This window comes from Nanorana parkeri, unplaced genomic scaffold (assembly GCF_000935625.1).
Source record: "Nanorana parkeri isolate BGI_ZX_2015 unplaced genomic scaffold, ASM93562v1 scaffold393, whole genome shotgun sequence".
Lineage (NCBI taxonomy): Eukaryota > Metazoa > Chordata > Amphibia > Anura > Dicroglossidae > Nanorana > Nanorana parkeri.
In genome coordinates this window covers 455,240-472,959 of record NW_017306661.1, presented here as the reverse complement: position 1 = coordinate 472,959, position 17,720 = coordinate 455,240, and the positions used below count along the sequence as shown (strand labels likewise).

The 17,720-nt window shown below is 40.2% G+C and overlaps 1 protein-coding gene across 1 annotated transcript in view; it reads right to left on the bottom strand.

Annotated features, from left to right (window-relative positions):
- Positions 1-3,181: 3,181 nt before the first annotated feature.
- TCERG1L (transcription elongation regulator 1 like) overlaps positions 3,182-17,720 on the bottom strand; it is a 142,852-nt gene continuing 128,313 nt past the window's right edge. Inside the window, exons 10-13 of the mRNA XM_018559413.1 lie at positions 9,380-9,509; positions 7,963-8,052; positions 6,027-6,145; positions 3,182-3,636 (exon numbers count right to left, since the gene is read on the bottom strand). Of these exons, the coding sequence (XP_018414915.1) occupies positions 3,480-3,636; positions 6,027-6,145; positions 7,963-8,052; positions 9,380-9,509 (496 nt within the window). The 3' untranslated portion in view covers positions 3,182-3,479. The remainder of the gene's footprint in view (positions 3,637-6,026; positions 6,146-7,962; positions 8,053-9,379; positions 9,510-17,720) is intronic.

Below are 17,720 nucleotides of genomic sequence, written 5' to 3'. Positions count from 1 at the left end.
CTGCAGGGCACGACAGACTGGAACTCAGAAACACACTCAGACATCCTCCAAACAGCTCATGGAATATTAAACACCACATTTCACAATTATAGGCTGTTGTCAAACTCACCTTCACATCCCGGAAGATAAAAACAATTAATTCTATGTGCGCCTACATCTATTTTTTAAAATGTTATTTGAAATGTATGGAGTTATATATAGATCATCACAATATACAAATGGTTACTTTAGGTTTCCTAGCATTCCCTGCTTCTCTAAGGCTTTGCACGTTGAACAGTTGGCCTTTACAGGCAATTTAGGTTGATTGCGGCAGTTGACGCAATCAAAAGGAGTAGAGAATTTTCACTTTGGAAAATGTTCATGGAGTACATTGACTAGGTTATAGCTGTGTTCACTTCAATTATCCAATCATAGGCAGCAAAGATCAGTGGTTTTTTTTTTTTTTTTCATTTTTCTTGCACATGATTGGGTGTTTAGACTGAGTAAACATAGTGAATGATTTATAATACAATTTGGTTAATAATAATAATAAAAAATAATCATTTTAGAAGGCATAGAAGAGCATAGGAAATTCTTATACTCCTGTGTGAACAGCATTCATCCAGCCTATGGCTGGTCAGCCAATTTACAAATCCTCCTTATAGTATTACCTTATTCACTAAACTCCATCAACATTTTGCAATGGGGAAAAACTCTCTACTCCTTTTTGTGCATTTGTCTCGCGGTTAGCAGTGTACCTGCCCATTTGTTGTGTCTACAAGATAGATAATGTAGGTTTCTACAGCTTTATTTCTTTTTTTCCCCTCTCTCTAGCCATTGAGGACGTGTGGCATTTTAAAAATGACTTTTGCTACTGGATAAAATTGCAACATGTAGCACAGGATCATATATTATCGATTAGACTGTACATTTTCTATCTATGCTTCACAAGTTTTTTCATCCAAGAATGTTTAACAGGATCAGTATGGCTATGAGGGCAAAAACATCCATTTTTAATACAATCGTGTCTGTAGATATAGTGCAGCAAAATGCCTGAGTAGCATTTTGTTATTATGAAGTTGTTTACTGATGTGATACGCAAGGAATCAATACTAAATTGTTGCTTCTCGTCGTGTGTCTGATCATATGCAGTTCATATCAAAGAATAATTATTATAAGGCATTGCACCAAGTTTACAAATACACTTGTAGATGACTTTCACATTTTTACAGGAAATAGCAACAGCAAATAGTTTCATGATTTCCTGTTTACACTCCATCTATTATGAGCTGGCTGTGAGCTATACTGGCAGTAGTTAGAGTTTACAGAAGAGCAAAAATACTTAGTAAGTATGTCAGAGGCAAAGTAACAGGGGCAGTGGGAGGAGGAACAGGAGTAAGAGCAGCAAGAGCAATGTGAAGAGGTACATAAAAGGCAGTGGAGGAAAGAACAGCAGGGGCAGTAAGAGGAGGTGCAGCAGGGGCAGTGGCAGTAGGAGCTGAAGGTGGAAAAAGTGGAGGCAGTGTGAGGATGAGGAGAAGGGACAGTGTGAGTAAGAGTAGCCAGAGGTAGAAGTGGGGGCAGTGTGAGGATGAGTAGAAGGGGCAGTGGGAGTAAGAGTAGCCAGAGGTAGAAGTGGGGGCAGTGTGAGGATGAGGAGAAGGGGCGGTGGGAGTAAGAGCAGTAGGAAGATATGCAGCATGAGCAGGAGCACAGTAGTGAAAAAGATGTCTTGTTTTCTTTTGTTTCCCTCTATCTAAGCACTAAGGAAATGTGGCATTTTGAAAAGACTTTTGCTACAGGATAAATGGCATTATGAAGCACAGGATCATATATTAACAACTAGACTGTACATTTTCTATCTAGGAGAAAGAGGAAGGACAGAAATAGGGGTTGTAGCACAGAGACAGTGGGAGGAGGAGTCACAGGGGCAGCCAAAAGAGGGGCACCAAAGGAAGCTGGAGGAGCATATCAGGGGGAGACCGTAAGAGGAAATGTAGAAGACACAGGAGAAGCAGCAGAGGAAGGAGAACATGGGCTGTAGGAGAAGAAGTAGCAGTGAGAGCAGTACAGTAGCAGAATTGGGAGAAGGAGTAAGGACAGGAGGAGCAAAAGAGGGAAAAGCAGTAGGGACAGGAGGAGCAAAAGAGGAAAAAGCAGTAGGGCCAGGAGGGGCAAAAGAGGGAGAAGCCATAGGGACAGGAGTATCAGAAGAGGGAGGAGCAGTAAGGACAGGAGGTGCAAAAGAGGGAGAAGCAGTAAGGAAAAGAAAAGCAAAAGAGTGAGAAGCAGTAAGGACAGGAGGCACAAACGAGGGAGGAGCAGTAACAACAGGAGGAGCAAAAGAAGAAGCAGTAGGGCAAGGAGTAGCAAAAGAGGGAGAAACTGTAGGGCCAGGAGGAGCAAAAGAGGGAGAAGCAGTATGGCCCGGAGGCGCAAAAGAGGGAGAAGCAGTAGGGATAGAAGAAGCAACAAAGGGAGAGGCAGTAGGGACAGGAGGAGCAAAGAAGGAGAAGCAGAAGGGACAGGAGGAGCAAAAGAAGGAGGAGCAGTAGGGACAGGAGGAGCAGAAGAGGGAGGAGCAGTAGGGACAGGAGGAGCAAAAGAGGGAGGAGTAGTAAGGACAGGAGGAGCACAAGAGGGAGAAGCAGTGCGGCAGCAGATGGAGGAGCAGGAGGAGGAGAAATAGGAAAAGAAACATATAATTACCATTTTAAAAAAAACTCAGCAGTCTGAAAATGACTTTTCTTAAAATATTTATTGATTTAAAAAAAAAAAAAGGTTCAAATATTTTGTGTATACAAAGTTGATGAGAAAAATCCCATGCATACTGTAGGTATACAATAAAAAAACAAAAACTTTACATTTTAATGGCTTTTCAAAATAACTCAGTAACTTTGATGAACAAGTTACGTGTTGTAAGTGTGTCAGAGCAAGTACAGAGTGACAGCTCTCTCTACGTCTTTGTGCTAATGACAGTTTAACATAGTCACACTTTCACAACAAGATTAATCATCATTTCATCACTCAGACAATGACATAGTAACATCAATAGAGCATTTTACCTGTCAAGAAATACAGTTTACATGAGTGTTACCGTTAATGTGCTTTACAAAAATAAACACAAAATAATAAAAATAAAGGGATTAACTTTTACAAAAAAAAGTTAATGCTCTTACAGGCTTATAATGTCACTTTATTTTGACTTTATACATTGTGCATCATAAGAGTAATTTGCATAATTAAAGCAAATAAATACTAAACTTACATCATAATGGCAAATAGAGAGACACTGACCATGATGGTATAAAAATAGCTTCAATATGAAACATTATTTCTTAAAGAATTTCATTTCTGTTTATTTTCAGAGCTACCCTTTATAAACTAGGCAGGTTAGGTCAGCAGAAATGCACTGTCCGTTTGACATTTTCCCCATCTGATAAATGATAAAGAAAATACTTCCTTTTGTCTGCAATGTACAGTGTTGTATAGCGGCCATTCTATCTCATTTTTCTTAGTCGCAGTCTATTTTCTTTGTCCCTCTTTTTTAGGGAATTTATAAACTGGTTGAAAACATGCTCCTGGTCTTTTTTTTTCGGAACCACACGGAAGCGCTGGTCTCTCCCATATTTCTCCGCAAATTCCGTAAAGGTGGTTCTAAAAAGAAGAACAAATGGATAAATTATTCACAGAAAGCCCAAATCAGGAGGTTGACTGGGAAAGGCTGCAGTGTGAGGAGTAGATTTACTGAAAACAAATCGGCTTGGTAAACGAGGGGAGGCTCCGCTGACTTCCATCATACAATCATGTGCAAGAAAAATTCCTTTTTTTTTTTATTTTTCTTGCACGTGATTGTATTTTATTTAGAAAGTGAAACTTCACCACAATCATCAAGATAAGGGTACATTCCCTTGCAGAATGCAAATTCCCTTACAGAGGTAATAGCCTATTTGCCTTTAGTGTTTGCCTTTGTGTGCTGGTGGTCACCTTAAATAGGTGGCTACTGGATAGATAGATAGATAGATAGATAGATAGATAGATAGATAGATAGATAGATAGATAGATAGATAGATAGATAGAGATCGAGATAGATAGATAGATAGATAGATAGATAGATAGATAGATAGATAGATAGATACTGTATAGATAGATAGATAGATAGATAGATAGATAGATAGAAATATAGATTAGATAGATAGATAGATAGATAGATAGATAGATAGATAGATAGATAGATAGATACTGGATAGATATATAGATAGATAGATAGATAGATAGATAGATAGATAGATAGATAGATAGACACCCGAATATATGGGTGCCGCCATCTTGGTATATACATGCGCAGAACACGCTTGCGGCCGATGTGTCAGCCACCCGTTCTGCGAATAACGTCACCCATGACATGACATCATGTGACATTATGTACCTTGCCTCCAAGATGGCGGCAGGCATGAGCAGAACGCGCCGGCGCCTATTATGGCCGTTGTGCATTCTGATAACACATTTTTTATATGCCTGAAAATCGTTTTAGTATGAATTTCGTTGATTTGTAGGTTTGTCCGAATCCGAATGCACATCTCTACTGTAGATATAGATAGGTAGATAGATAGATAGATAGATAGATAGATAGATAGATAGATAGATAGATAGAGTAGATAGATAGATAGATAGAGTAGACAGATAGATAGATAGATAGATAGATAGATAGATAGATAGATAGATAGATAGATAGATAGATAGATAGATAGATAGATAGACACTTTTTCTCCAAGTTATCATTTAATAAACTACCATCATTGGCCCACCCTGCTGTGTGTCATTTCCAATAGACATGTTCCCGTTGGAATTAGGGAGCCCTCAACAGATCAACAGATTTGAACCATATTTGTGGTCATGTGCTGCAAATCCATCCTTCTACTAGTCATTCATAGATTTTAGATAATGTAAACATTCATGACAACAACCAGCCGCTGTGTTATAATTACAAGGGACACTGTATTGCAGATTACAATGCACTTTTCCTGATGTATTTAAATAACAGGTTAAGAATAAGTAGAGCAAAGGTTCCCTTTTTACATCTCTGCCATTGAGTTCAGCTTATTATTTTCATTGTGTGTTTTGTATGTGCTGTTCAGTGTGTTAAATGTAGTAGTATTATTGAATATTATTGGTGAAGAGTAAGTATAGTGTGTGTTCAGGGAGTATATATTTCGAGTTAATAAGTGGTAAATACAGTACATACAACACTTGCTCAAAATTATAGAGACTGTGCCGCCCACTTCTAAATAAACTGCAAGGGTATACATAGAGGAGAATAGCCTGGAGTACAGTGCATGCATTCAATAAAACTTTAGTCTTTACTGAATGATTTAAAAAAAATGATATAAAGATACACATTACACAAATAAAATATTGTACATAAGGGACTCTGCTATTTATACCCTGGTAATATATTTTGAGTTATCGTGGCAGTGATTACACCTTCATTTTGTTATTACTGTAACATTGAAGTTCTTTTTTTTAAATATAGAGATTTGTTGATTCACCACAAACGGGAGCTCCTAAGGGAGTGCATTGTTTTTAAGGAATTGCTTGACTGATAGATTTGCATTGTAAGGAAAAGCAGTAAAGAACAACACCATAGTGCAGTAGTGTAAAGAAGTAAAACAAAGCATGCATATGTAATGAGCAGATATGGCTGCCTACATGTACATATATAAGTACAAACTAAACATAGAAACAAGGGTTTTATAACATTAGCACATACACATAGTAATATAAGCTCTCTTTAACATGCTTATCTAAAACTATAATAAAATAATATACAGTCCCTGGATAACCAAAAAAAATCCCCATGAATAATATAAATGTATTTAGCTTCTGCATCTTTATCCACCCGTTTTATATATATAGTGGAACCATTTCTCTCTCCAGCGATTATTTTACCAATGTTCAATAAAAATGGCATAAAAGTAGCAGAACAAAACTACGGTAAAGATAGATGTCAGAAAAACAATGCATTTGCTGAGTGCTGATAAGAATACCTTGGAGACAGCTTGGATTCTTCAAGAAGCTTTTTAAATTCTTCTTTGGCAAGCATTAATTTACTCCTTTTCTCTTTAGATTCTTCCTTGATTCGAGTCTTTACAAACTGCTCAAAGACCTGAAAGTGAAGCAATGAAATAAATATCCATCTTGTTCTGTTCTGAATTCTTACATAGTCGCATAGTTATGTAGTTACATTGGTGGTGAGTTTGGAAAAAGACACAGGTCCATCAGGTTCAACCCATATAGTGTGTGTGTGTAATGCTTGGAATGTCAATTCTGAGTGGTTCCTGCACTTCAGACTTAGGGAGTTATTCACTAAAGAGCCGATCCAGCCATAGCTTCGGCTGATCCTTCAGCTCGCTTCGGCCGATCCTTCAGCTCGCTTCGGCCACCTCTGCCCTTCGGTTCAGTCGAGCTGAAGGGCCGCTGTATGGGCTATTCACAATAGAGCATGTATGGCTGACCGAAGGCAACCGATGTACGGCTGAATTTAGCCGATGTACACTCAGCTTGGTTATTCACTCGGCTGCCTTCGGCAGCTAAGTGAATAACCCCCTTAGTATTTAATGGAAAATGGTAATGATAATACATCTTTAAACTGATGTTTTTGAAATGTTTTTTATTCATAACTGTTGGAACAGACTATTCACATCAGCTGTTGGAACCTGAAACAGAAGACATTTTATATTTTGCCCATTCCATCCCAGTTGATTACTCCACTGCACTTTTGAGTCATAATGGCAAGGACCCTTAGAACCCTTAAAATTCACTGGCTTGTCTTTTGGGATTTTTATGATTTTCTGTTCAACTGTTGTTCCTCTTTCGTACAACTGTTCTCCTCTTTTTGGTGATACTGGAAGGTAGGGTCATAATCTGGAACCTTTATTGCACATAACATGGCACACAACTGGTAGCAACATAACATGTGACTGATTGTGTGCCACCCAGGTAGCCCTGCCACCCTATGCCAGAACCTGTGTTGGCTATGCAGTATTCTAGCCTTGGTGATGATATATACTGTATATGGGATAGTGTTGCACCTCATACTTTTAAAGATTGGCATATAAGATATATAGATTATGACACCTGATTACAGTGCTCCTCAGATGCCTGTGTATGGGTGCAAGGGCTGAGTTTTGTAAGATGTGAAATCTATAAGACGTCTTCACTCCACCCTAGCGCTGGTCACTAGTCCCTCAATGCTGATGGCCTGCAACTTTTTTTAAAATTATGAAGGAACCTTCAACATCCTTTATCCAGTAGGTATGAAACTTTTTTATTCTGGATAATTTCTGCCCCTTTATGACTACAGTTACTAGAGCCTAGGCAATGAAGGGTCTGCTTGAATACATCAGAAAGACAGATATGATGGGGAGCAGAGAGGTTTATACCTACTGGAGGAGACATACAATGGCAACACCCATAATTCTGTCACAACCGGCTCCCTTTAACGATGTGTATTATCTCGAACCTTTGTTAGCAAATTGTTGATATTCTTTTAAAAACTGTTTAAAACAAGGGAAGCCAAACTTTGGCTGTTCAGCTGTTGTGGAGCTACAAGTCCCAAAAGGCAGTGCATGACTCTGACAGACACATGCATAACTTCCAGAGTCAGATGCATTATGGGACTTGTAGTTTCACCAGGTTTACCACAGCCAGAGGGCCAAAGTTTGGTGAACCCTAGTTTAAATAATACATCGAACCAATATCCCTATACCACATATGCTCTTTATATGTAAACTTATATATATATACTCCTATATAAAGACTCCTTCTCACTCTGATGGTAACACACTTGATCTTGTTTTCTCCCACCTATGCACTCCATGCAACTTCTCCAACACCCCTTTCCCGCTCTCAGACCACAACCTGGTCAGTTTCACAATCACCCTGTCCCCAACGCGGACTCCTGTTAGGCCTATGAGAACACACCTGTTTCCGTTCCTCAGAGTTTAGTAAGAGATACCGAGGATCAAACACGATTTTATGCAGCTCTTTTTCCCATGTGGAGAATGCAGACACCTGTGGAATATTGACAACAGTTAGAATGCTTATAACCACCCAATACTTGTAATGAGAATGTACAAATTTTATGCTATTATGTTTCAACACTTTCATGATTTTGAAAACTATCTAATTAAAACATCCCTTGCTGGGATCCCTTTGAGTTTCTTATATGTCTTTGTTACAGAAACATATAAATATTTCAGTACAGAGAAATAAGACTGCATTCTGAAGCTTTTTCAAAATGCTTCTCTTTACAGCAAAATTGTTTACATATTTTGTCAACTTAAAGAGATCATCCATTTTTAATGAGATGGTGTGGGAGGTCACTTCCTCCTGGGAGCCATGCGGTTTAGGGTTCTCAGGGCCTCAGACCTAGTCCTTGCTTAAAGAAGAACTGTACCCATCTCTTTAAAATAACAACAAAGACACCTTTAGAAATGTTTAGTAATGACAATCTACAACCAGATACGTCTAGATAATTTTTTATTCGTTGCATACCTTATTTCTCTTTTCTTCCCCAATCTTCTGACCGTGGCCATTTTAACTAAGGGCAGGCTACTAGATCTTCCTTTACTTCCTGGAACTCTGGCACATGTAACCATGCACATCATCTCAGGGGAGGAAAATGCCTTTCTCTGAGATCTCGTGAGATTTCAGATGAGATTTTCCCAGAAATTTTTATCCCAGGTTGCAATGCTTTGGCACTTACATCATTTGTGTAGAAGCTGGAACCAGGTAAGATGCAGGTACTTACACTACTTGCCTTAAAAACATACATTTTATGAAGTGTTAAAATGTATCTCTAGGCAATACCCATTTTTGATAGTTTTGGGTGGCATGGGAAAGGGGAAAATGCTCCGTCATTTTTTTTATTGCGGTCTGCATCTCCTTTGTGGAGGTTCACTCCTCTGTTGTGATTACTTTTGTCACTAAACAGAAAATGTGTGGAAAATCATAATTTTAAAGTTGTCCCCTGAGCAAAAAGGAATGGGGAATCTTCCAACGGGGGTAACTGCTGCCTAAGAGGGGAATTGCTTTCACTTTGGGAAATTTCTTTTAACTTCCTGTTGTATATCTGTGACAGGAAGTGAAGGAAACTTCCCCAAGGGTACACAGACAGCAAAAAAAATTAACAGACAGGGGTTTTTACCCTTCCCGTCTCTATCAATAAAAGACGCTTTGGCTATACATACACTTTAATGATTACAGAGCTGAAATTCATTTGTGTCTTTTATATCTGCCAAGAGTTCAGATTCAAATCTGAAATTCAGGACTTAATATTTCATTGGGATGACATTTCTCATAGTGGCCAAACAATTAGGTCTCTCTTTGGCTCTCGTACCCCTCTTTCTAGAAGCATGTTCCTGAAGCATGTCATCCTTTCATCTAAAGACTGGACTGCTTTAGGTGATGGAGGCTGCTTACTTCTCTCCTCAATGCTGACTTGTTCAGTCGTGTTAGAATCTTCAGTCCTTTCACAGAAAAAAAAAAAGAAGGGAATGTTAAACTGATTTCTGTTACCAAGCTTTTGCTATAATAAATATTATGTAGTACAGGGACAAAACAGTATAAACCTGAAATTCTGGAAAACAGCTTAAAGAGACCATTCATTTCAACAAAAATCTTCCCATAAGATTATATGTGTATTTAACATGTTTTATGGATGTTATTCACCTGTAAAAGCCTCCCTTGTGTAGATCTCCAAAAGCTGCTGAGTGCCACCATCTTTGATGTAATTTCAGCAACCCAGAAGATTGAGAGTTCTATAAAATACCTCTTGGCTCTTCCCTCAGATGCTGCATAGAAGGTTATTTAGGTGGGTGAAGGGAGGGATATAGGAGCTGGGCCATCAAAGATGGTAATTGGACACTCCCAGATAAGAAGAGTGCTATGACATGTAGAGCATCTGCTATGCTAGGGAATTGACTCTTCCTGGAGTAGTCAAATTTGCTAGTGATGGATAGATAGAAGGATATGGCAATAGATGGATAGAGCAAAAGATGGCTAGAGCGACAGATGGATAGACCAACAGCTGGATAGAGCGATAGATGGATAGAGCGACAGATGGATAGAGCAATAGATGGATAGAGCAATAGATGGATAGAGCAATAGATGGATAGAGCAATAGATGGATAGAGCAATAGATGGATAAAGCTATAGATGGATATGCACATCATCGGATAGAGCGATAGATGGATAGAGCAAGAGATGGATAGAGCGAGAGATGGATAGAGCGATAGATGGATAGAGCAAGAGATGGATAGAGCGAGAGATGGATAGAGCGATAGATGGATAGAGCGATAGATGGACAGAGCGATAGATGGATAGAGCGATAGATGGATAGAGCGATAAATGGATAGAGCGAAAAATGGATAGAGCGATAGATGGATAGAGCGATAGATGGATAGAGCAATGAGATGGATAGATGAATAGAGAGATAGATGAATACAGAGATAGATGAATAGAGAGATAGATGGATAGAGCGATAGATGGATAGAGCGATAGATGGATAGAGTGATAGAGAGATAGATACACACCCCCATTTATGGGTGCCGCCATCTTGGTGTATACCAAGATATACTCCAAAATAGCGGCGCACATGTGCAGAACACGCTGGCAGCCACTCGTTCTGCGAATAACGTCACCAATGACGTGGCATCATGTGACATTATGCACCTCGCCTCCAAGATGGCGGCAGGCATGAGCAGAACACGCCGGCGGCCAATATGGCCGCCGTGCTTTCTGATAACAAATTTTTATATGCCCAAATATCATTTAATATGTTTGAGCATATAAAAAATGTGTTATTTCGGATTCAGACGAAATGCCGAATCAACTGAATTTTGTTGATTTGCAGATAGATAGATAGAGTATTATGCCATATGAATGAGTGATGGCACACACTTATCTGGCTGATTCAAGCCATGTTACCAGCAAATTCCATCCAGGCAATGCAAAACATACAAATAATGCTCTTTGCGTTTCCATGGTACACATTTTAGCAAACTGGCTCTGGCTTGTGAAAGGATCGGTATAAAATGCCGGGTCTTACAATGTGTGCAATTAAACTATTATGCACTTGAGGACTGATATGGCTTTATAAATGTTTTACTCCAGCAATAAAAAGAGCGGCACATAGATAGGAGTAAATTATTCACTGGTTTAAAAGAAGAAGCGCAGAGTGAAAAATCCGCCATATACGGGAATGGACCCGCAGAGGGCCCATAACACACAGGTTTAAATTATATACTTACTTGAGCACAGCTGGAAATGTCAAAATGACAAATGTTCTGCTTGTCATTCATAGGCTGCCAGAGAGCCGAGGATTACCGTATGCCGAGGAGCACTTGACTCACTATTTAAAAGCTCTGGCTACAGCACAGTGTTGTAGCTTTACCAGATCGGCCCGGATCAAATCTTTGCCTACTTAATTTAAAGCACAGCTCCAGGCAAGTGTATAAAAAAACCTTTTAGGTTATGTATTTATTCCTTCTAAAGTGTTAAAATGACTTTTCTGTTCATTTAAAGTAAGCACCCCAAACGTGTCTTTATAATAGGCGGTCATAGACCAACTCAAACATGACATTGGGCTTGTAGTAGGAGTGTTGGCTGGGTAAGCCGTGGCCGGGAGGGTTTATTTAGGGAGAAGATTAGCAAGCTTTTATAAATATGGTAATATTAAAGTGACACTAAACTTAGGAGTTAAATCTTAAAATTGCATTTAGGTACCCTAACTATTAATAAAAATATAGCTTATTCGTGAATCGCTTAGCTGTAGATTCTCAAATCATCTCTGAATTGGTGCTGACACTGTCCTTCCTTCTGGAGGGTGGCTACTTTTGTTCCCCATGGTCCCTGCGTGTGTTGTAGAGAAGCTACTGCTCCAAGCTTCCTCCTGTGATGAACTACAATCTTAGACTTAGTTTACTAAATTGTATTGAGATGTACCATGAGTACCGTGGGGTCAGTCATGGGAGTGAGCTTGGAGCCGTGGCTACTTTACAACACACAGGGACCATGGGGAACAAACGTAGCCACCCTCCAGAAGGAAGGACAGCGTGGGCACCAATTCAGAGATGATTTGAGGATCTACAGCCAAATGATACACAAATAAGATACATTTTTGTTAATAAGTTAGGGTACTTGAAAGCATTTTTAAGATTTAACTCCTGAGTTTAGTGACACTTTAACTATAAGAAAAATTGAGAAACTGAGAATGTTCAACTTTTTCATGGGATACATTGGAGTGAAAGGGAGGGCTACATTAAAGTGGTTTTGGTTTGTTTTTAAGGGAGAAATTAACAAAAAAGGCTCCTCAGAAAAACTCACTTTAAACTATCATAGACCTGCTCTTGTGCCAACAAAAAGACCTCTTATTAGCTGGAAGATATAACATTAGGTATTGAGGAACAGCGGAACCCTAATACATAAGTATACTACTGATACCAACACTAAGCCTAATACTAGGGATGCACTGATACTGGTTCTTCAGAATCAAGTACGAGTACGGATATTTTTTTTTCTGTACTTGCCAATACCAAATACCAATACTGTAGGTCCCATTAAGGAAGCCAGGCGGTGTGCAATGACTCGCTGCCCTGCGAGGAAGCATCAAACTGGCTTTCTGGCCAATCAGGAAGCTGGGGGGGGTAATCGCTCGCCACCCGGCTTCATGGTTGGCCAGCCACCTAACTTTCTGATACCGGAAGTTCTGGTATCAGGATAAGCATCACCAGAGCTCTTGTGTTAATGGACGGAGGGAATATTGTCTGCAAATGTAGATCAGTCTAGGTAGGTAAATATATATATATTCATCTTCAAGGTATAAATTAATCCCTAAAATATTTGAAAAGTGGCTACTTGGGTAGATCAGTAGCAGCCAGCTCATTTACTACATAAATGAGTAAAGGAGCTGGGTTGTCCTTGTCGTAAGCTACACCCCCACTTCCACCCTCCATCCCCTGATTTATGGTATTAGCTATGTGGTTCAAGATTCACTTGCAGGGTATAAGTAGAAATATGTAAATAAAATAATATGACAGTTCCTTGACTAGATCAGTAGCAGGCAGCTCCTTTACTACATGGATGAGTAAAGGAGCTGTGTTGTCCCTGTAGTAATCCATACCCCCAATGACACCCAAGATTCACCTGCAGGCTATAAATAGATTCCTAAAATATTATTAAAATAATATGACAGAGTCTAGGCTACATCAGTGACAGGCAGGACCTTTACTACATTGATGAGTTAAGGAACTGTTCTGTCCATGTAGTAAGCCACACCCCCACTGCCACCCCTCCACCTCCTGTTATATGGAATTAGCTTTGTGGTCCAGTGCATGTGTGTTCTACCCTTGAGAGAGGGCATTATTATTTCTATAACAGGAGGTTACCCATCATGGCTGTTGTATGGCATAAAATAAATATGTGAGTGGCAGTTCTATAAAGACGAACAAGTACCTCTGCACAGCCCGTGTTTATAGGATAAGTGTGATTTTATGCGGTTTAGATCAGTGAGCTCTCTAAACCAGTTTTACTATGCCGGGCAATGTGCAGCTTTAACTGCTGGTGAAGGTTTGTGAAGTGGAAAGGCTCGGCTCTCTTTTTTTACGTAATCCATAAAATGTGGTATAAAGAGGTTTAGTGGGCTCTCGAGGTCCGGAGCTGGCTCCCCATTCGCTTTTCCAGAATAGCAATGAGGAATCACGCCAGCTTTGCTCTCCATATATTATTCATAGATGTGCAGCCATGAAAGAATGATACAGTCTATGATATACCGAGCCGAGGTGCAGGAAACAAGCATTGTTCAACCATGGAGCCATTTATCAAATACCGCCATCACCAGAGCTCCTTACACTGAAATTTATGTCCATAAAAATTGGCAAATCAATCATCCTATTTCTTTCGTCATTATTTACAATTGCTGATAGACAAGGAATTCCCCAGGAAATACGAAGAAGCTAACTGAATTCTGACGTACGGTACAAAAGCACAAGAGGTTTAATTTTCTTAATCTTGTATGGTCCAGATTTGCAAAATTAAAGAGACCCTGTCGCCAGACCATTTATTTTAGAAAAAATCTTCCCATAATATGTGCATGTAACACATTGTATGCATGTTTTTTACATGTAAAGCCTCCTTGTGTAGACATCCAAAAGACCTGAGAATTCTGCCGAGCACCACTAAATGTGATGTCACCAGCCCCAGCAGCCGCAAGTGACACTCTATAGTATTCCCCTTTATCTTCATCTCTGGCAGTCCATTAGATGTGAAGATGCAAAGGGACATGCAATACCACAGTTGGTGCGAGAAAGGTGAGCAGACACTGGCGCAGGGTCGAGGGTCAGGTGAGTATTTCATCTTTATTTTTGCCCCTAGACCAGGGGTAACCAAACACTGGCCCTCCAGCTATGGTGAAACTACAAATCCCATGATGCATCTCTCTCCGGGAGCCATGTCTGTGGCTGCGAGAATCTTGCAATGCCTCATGGGATTTGTAGTTCCACCACAGCTGGAGGGCCGGAGTTTGGCTACCCCTGCCCTAGACTAAAACCAGTACTTAACCCTTGCATTGCAGGGGTAGCCCCACTGCAAGGATTACTTTTAAAAAATCCTTGAGTTCTTCTTTAAATATCCTACCTAGCCTTCCCAGTATGTTAAAAGAGAACTATGGGGTAAGGACTTTTCCACATAGTTCTCCTTAGGGTAACGGGAGGACACAAACTAGCGTCCTCCCGTCACCCTAAGCTCAGTATATCGCGAGCTACAGCTCGTGGTATACTGAGACGCCGCAGCTGAAGCGGATCCCGACAATTATGTCTGGATCCGCCCATCTGCGTGAGTGACAGCTGGCTCTGCCTAGCTAGAGACGTGGGTCAGCTGTGCCCGCCCCCCCGCCGTTCTGCCAATCAGCGCTGGAGGATTGGAGCGGGGCGGGGGGCAGAGAGCCGTGACAGGATCGAGAGGTGAGCGAACGCCGGTATGTGTTTGCTCACTTCACGATCTACTGAGCCGACCTGTGACAGTCTCATTGTCACAGGTCGGCTAGAACTGTGAGGTGAGTGAAAAGCACTCACCTCATAGTTCTCCTTTAAAGTGTATTTCCACTTTTGCAGACAAATCGGGATAACACCTACTTTATATTTGTTACATTTGTTCCCGTTCACATTGCATAAGCTAAAAATAAATATCTAAAACTTCTTCTTGCAGTTTAATTTGCTTTTTGTTTGCACAAATTTGTATTGGCTTCTCCTTCTTTGTAATGTTAGGAGAGGCTGTGAGAGGGTCTGTTTGTACCTTGCACGTGTATGAGAAAGCAACAGATTCACTGTAATCCCAGCAGCACAAAATCATCTTTCATTTGCTCTCATACCTTTCTATTCAGTTTAAAAAGATACAACTTTATATTTGTTACATGTTCCCATTCATATTGCGTAAGCTCAAAAAATGCTACATGCAAACATGTGTATTGGCTTCTCCTTCTTTGCAATATTAGAACGGGATGTGAGGGGTTTGTTAGCCCTGTCTGTACTGTGCTGGCTGATTCCAATATATTTGTAAAGCAGATTTGAACACTGTCCTAACAACGGGTTAAAGTTTTTAAAGCTTAGCTTCTGCATTGTATGTTAATGAGAGAAACACAATCCACACAGTCCTGTCCTCAGCCTTTGTATAAGGACAGATTACTGTGAAGGTGCTCTCAAAAACTTGGTTTCAGCCGCTTTGCCTGCTACAACAAAACATCTAAAAAGGTAAGACATATTTGTTTCTGATTATTTTTCAGTATGTTGTGTGAATGTGAAGGCATAACAAACATATAGAGGGGTTTTCTCATATTTGACTGAGAAATTGGAAATACACTTTAAGAAGGGGCTGTGGAAAGTTACGTTTACTCTAATTACCCTGTCTGTAATGTGCTGTCAGATTTCATTATCAGTTGTAAAAAAGAAATGAACTCTGTGTGTCCTGACAAAGGGTTAAACATCTAGAAGCATTCTATATTAATGAGGGGAAGCTAAGCCTGTCCCCCAGTTTGTCTCTCTATTTTTAAACTGCTCAGAGTAGCCTGGAATCTGCACAAAGAGCGTGACCAAAGACACATCTAAAAGGTAAATAACATTTAAGAATATGTTTAGGTACGCTGTGTGAATAGGAAGACTTAGGGGTCTATTCACAAAGCTGGCGAGGGCAGCCGAGTGAATGACCGATCAGAAGTGAAGTAAGCCGAACACTGTTCGGCTATTCACTTCAGGCTGGTACGGCTGATTTCAGCCGTACATCGGCTGAAATCAGCCGTACATCGGCTTGCTTCGTGTGGCTTTGGATCAGCCGAACATGCTTAGCATGTTCGGCTGACCTGAAGTGCAGAAGGAGTTCGACTCAGCCTGCCAACGGCCGGCCGCTCGGCCAGGTTCGGCTTTCAGCACGGCTCAGCGCTCGACTGAGCTGCTCGGCCATGATCGAGAGCTGTACGGGCTATTGTGAATAGCCCGTACAGCACCCTCTCGGTTCTCCTGAACCAAAGGGGTCCTTGGGCCGAAGCCAGCCGAAGGATCGGCCGAAGCTATGGCCAGATCCTTCGGCAGCTTTGTGAATAGACCCCTTATAGTGGAGTTTTCTCAAATGTAACTGCAAAAGTGGAAATACACTTAAAGGAAATGTGTTTTGCCCCACATGTCCATAGCCCTAAGCTCAGGCATGAGGTAGGTCATCCTCCTTTGGATCCTTACAGCCTGACATTTCTGATCTGACAGGGAGAGAATATAACTGAATAACAGCACACACACCTATCCCTGAGAGGTATTGCTGTTCTAGTATAACATCAAAATAGTGGTGATTGAGGTTTTACAAAAGCCCATTATTGACTGCTTCTCTTTAGGGATATACCATACAAGAAAAGCTGATAAGGATAACAGTATGGGCAACTCTATTATATCTATTTACAGACTTTAGAAATCAAGTCTGGAACTCACTGCCACAGGCGGTGATTTCAGCAAATAATGTGGAATTGTTCAAGAAACTTTTGGACGATTTCTTAAGGGACCGTAATATACAGGGGTACGGGTACTCCTAGAATGAGATCCTAATAGGTTGGACTTGATGGACTAATGTCTTTATTCAACCTCAAATACTATGTAACTATGTAACTAAGTCTTCATTTATTTGTTCACAGCATCTAATTAAGAAGTCCATTAGAACATTAGTGTCACATAGATGCTTGATTTAATGCCAGTGAGATTAATTACTTGCTTCTGCTTGAATGATAAATGACAGCGCTAGAAAAATGGAGATAAGTGGCGGTTTAATGAAGTAACATAGGGTACTGCTATAAGAACTTTTATATGTATCTGCGAGAGGGATTTATAGTGGCTATAGGCAAAAAGTATGTAGAAAAGGGTTTCCGTGAATGAAACTCTTTTCCTTTTATGGGTATTTTATACCTGTTATCCAATAAATTTTTAGCTAATTAAAGGGATTTGCAATCCATCTTTGTGACTCTTGCTATTTAGAAAGATTCCACAGGAAAAAAATGACAGCCTAACTCCAGACAAATTTCTTGGATTGGTTTGGGGATTGGGTGGGGATTTCTAAAATTGCTGTCTGTGACATCATTGTGAAGATTTTCCCTCTCTTCCTGTCTCTATGAAATACAATACTGTACAAGAAATGGGGGGGGGGGGAGTCTC